Source organism: Humulus lupulus, chromosome 3, assembly GCF_963169125.1.
Source record: "Humulus lupulus chromosome 3, drHumLupu1.1, whole genome shotgun sequence".
Classification (NCBI taxonomy): domain Eukaryota; kingdom Viridiplantae; phylum Streptophyta; class Magnoliopsida; order Rosales; family Cannabaceae; genus Humulus; species Humulus lupulus.
Window position 1 is genome coordinate 80,860,791 of NC_084795.1, and position 2,549 is coordinate 80,863,339.

At 39.2% G+C, this 2,549-nt stretch overlaps 1 protein-coding gene across 1 annotated transcript; it reads right to left on the minus strand.

Annotated features, from left to right (window-relative positions):
• Positions 1–1,081: 1,081 nt before the first annotated feature.
• On the minus strand, positions 1,082–2,110 carry LOC133824476 (uncharacterized). The gene has a single exon (XM_062257360.1). The coding sequence runs from the start codon at positions 2,108–2,110 to the stop codon at positions 1,082–1,084; it is 1,029 nt and encodes a 342-aa protein (XP_062113344.1).
• Positions 2,111–2,549: the final 439 nt, after the last annotated feature.

Below are 2,549 nucleotides of genomic sequence, written 5' to 3' on the forward strand. Positions count from 1 at the left end.
AGAGGGAAAGAGCCTTCCTCAAGATGAAGCACTTCCTGTAGCTGAGTCTTATCTTGAGCAGATAAGCCACCAAAGAACACTTGAGACTTGCTGAGATTAGCCTTCATACCCGAACTATTGCAGAAATCATCAAACATCTGTTTTATAATCTGAACAGAGTCATAGTTAGCTTTGCAAAAAATCACTAAATCATCAACAAAACATAAGTTGATGATTTTGAGACTTTTACACATAGGGTGGAACCGAAAGGCAGGTTGCATAGCTCCAAATTGAAGCAGCCGAGACAGGTATTCCATTACTAAGACGAACAGTAATGGTGATATAGGGTCCCCTTGATGAAGCCCCTTAACCCCTTGAAATCCTCCCTGCAGCCGCCCATTCAGCATAAGTACATAAGAGGTACCCCTGAGATAAACCATTACCCAGTTTATAAATCGGGTGGGGAATCTAAAGCAGATCAACAATCTTTCCAAAAACTCCCAGTCAACTGTATCATAAGCCTTGCTAAGGTCGATCTTCAAAACACATCTCGGGGAGGTGTTCTTCCTATTATAATTCTTAATCAAATCCTGAAAGATGAGTATATTGTGAGCTAATGATCTCCCTCAAATAAACGCTCCCTGATTAGAACTAATTATAAACGGAAGAACTTCTAAAAGTCTACTGCAGAGCATTTTGGAAATGCATTTATATAGAGTGTTGCAGCAAGCTATGGGTCTATAATCTACCGCTCTGCTAGGAGCATCAGTTTTAGGGACCAAGGTTAACACTGTTTTATGGATCTCAGTAGGAATCCTTCCAGATTTGAAAAAATCCAACACAGCCACTGAGATTTCATCACCAATTTGCTTCCATAAAACTTTGTAAAAATCTGAGTTATACCCGTCCAGACCTGGGCTCTTAGTACCCGGAATGCTGAAAAGAGCTTTCTTCACATCAGCGTTAGTAAAATCTCTAATTAATCCCAGCTGCTTATCTATATCTAAACAAGGCCCAAATTCTATACACTCTGTTTTAACATACCCAGTAGCAAGACCAAAACTGCCCATAAAACTTTTGAAGTGATCTAAAAAATGATGAACTACTGAACTATAGTCATCAATGATGTCCCATGATCATTTAAAAAAGAAACTATCAGATTCTCCTCTCTCCTTTTTTTGATGCAAGCATGAAAATAAGCATTATTCTCATCTCCTTTTTGCAGCCAAGTCACCTTACTTCGCTGAATCAAGAAGCTCCTATATCTTGCATAGTGAATTTTATAACTGATTGCTGCTTTCTTTTCTGCCTCCTGAGCAGAGACATCAAAGGGAAACTCTTGAACTTTAGTTAAAGCTTCCTGATAATCACCTTTAGCTTGATGAAACCTTTGCTCAATATCCCCAATCTCCATCCTATTAAACTTCCTCAGAACATGTTTCAGGCGTAACAGCTTCTTAGTCACTCCCCATAAGCCTCTAGCTGTCATAGGCTTAAGCCAATTTTCCATAACAGTTTCTTTAAATTTGTTGTGAGTGATCCAGCAATTAAAGAACCTGAATGGTTGTACTCCTAAATTCCCAGCCGAATGAGTCTTAATGAGGAAGAAACAATGATCTGAATATACCTCCCAATGTAGCTCAACAATGGAGTTCAGCAGAAAGTCTATCCACCCTTCATTAATAAATGCATGATCTATTTTTGAATAGACTCGATCTCCCCCCTCCTGTTTATTGGACCAAGTAAAGTTAGAACCTACACATTTAAGTTTAGCAAGATGAGAATGAGCTAGCCATGCAGTAGAATCAACTAACTCATTAGCACCAATCTCCCTTCCTCCCACTCTATCATCAAAATCAAACACTGAGTTAAAATCTCCCACAACCAGCCATGGCAAGTTCAGAATTGACAAAGAAGATAAACCCCTCCACATATCTAACCTCTCAGCCAACAAGCTGAATCCATAAACAAATGTAATCACCAAATCCTGCTGTAAACCAGAGAACTTCACCAGACAATGTACGAATTGTTGGTGAACCAGTAACACCTGAACATTGACAAAGGATCTCCTCCATAGAACCAGAATCCTACCTTCAGTAGCCGGACTATTATAGTAATCCCAGCCAACCATCACTTTAGAAATCATATCTTGAACCTTATCTCCCTTTAATTTATTCTCTAACAGAGCACATATACCAACTTTATTCAACTTTAAGAGACGTAAAATAGCATGTTGTTTGTCTCTCTTATTCAAACCCCTGACATTCCAGCTAAGTATATTTGTGAAATCCATCAGGATATGAATCAATTGGAACCCCACTTATTTCCCCTGTCACCTGTTCTTGAAGCACTTTAAACACATTTTTATCTCTGTCCAAATGTGAACTCACAGTCTTACCTTTGCTCTTTGAGGTCCCAATTTTCCTTGGAACTTCCCAGTTCTCTTTGTTTGCTGGAGACCGAACCAGATTTTGAATCTGAGCCCTGTCCTGAATCACAGCTTCATCTATAACAGTTACATCTGTATTAGTCTTTGTCTCCACCACTTTAGGCTCCTCTTGAGTCTCAGA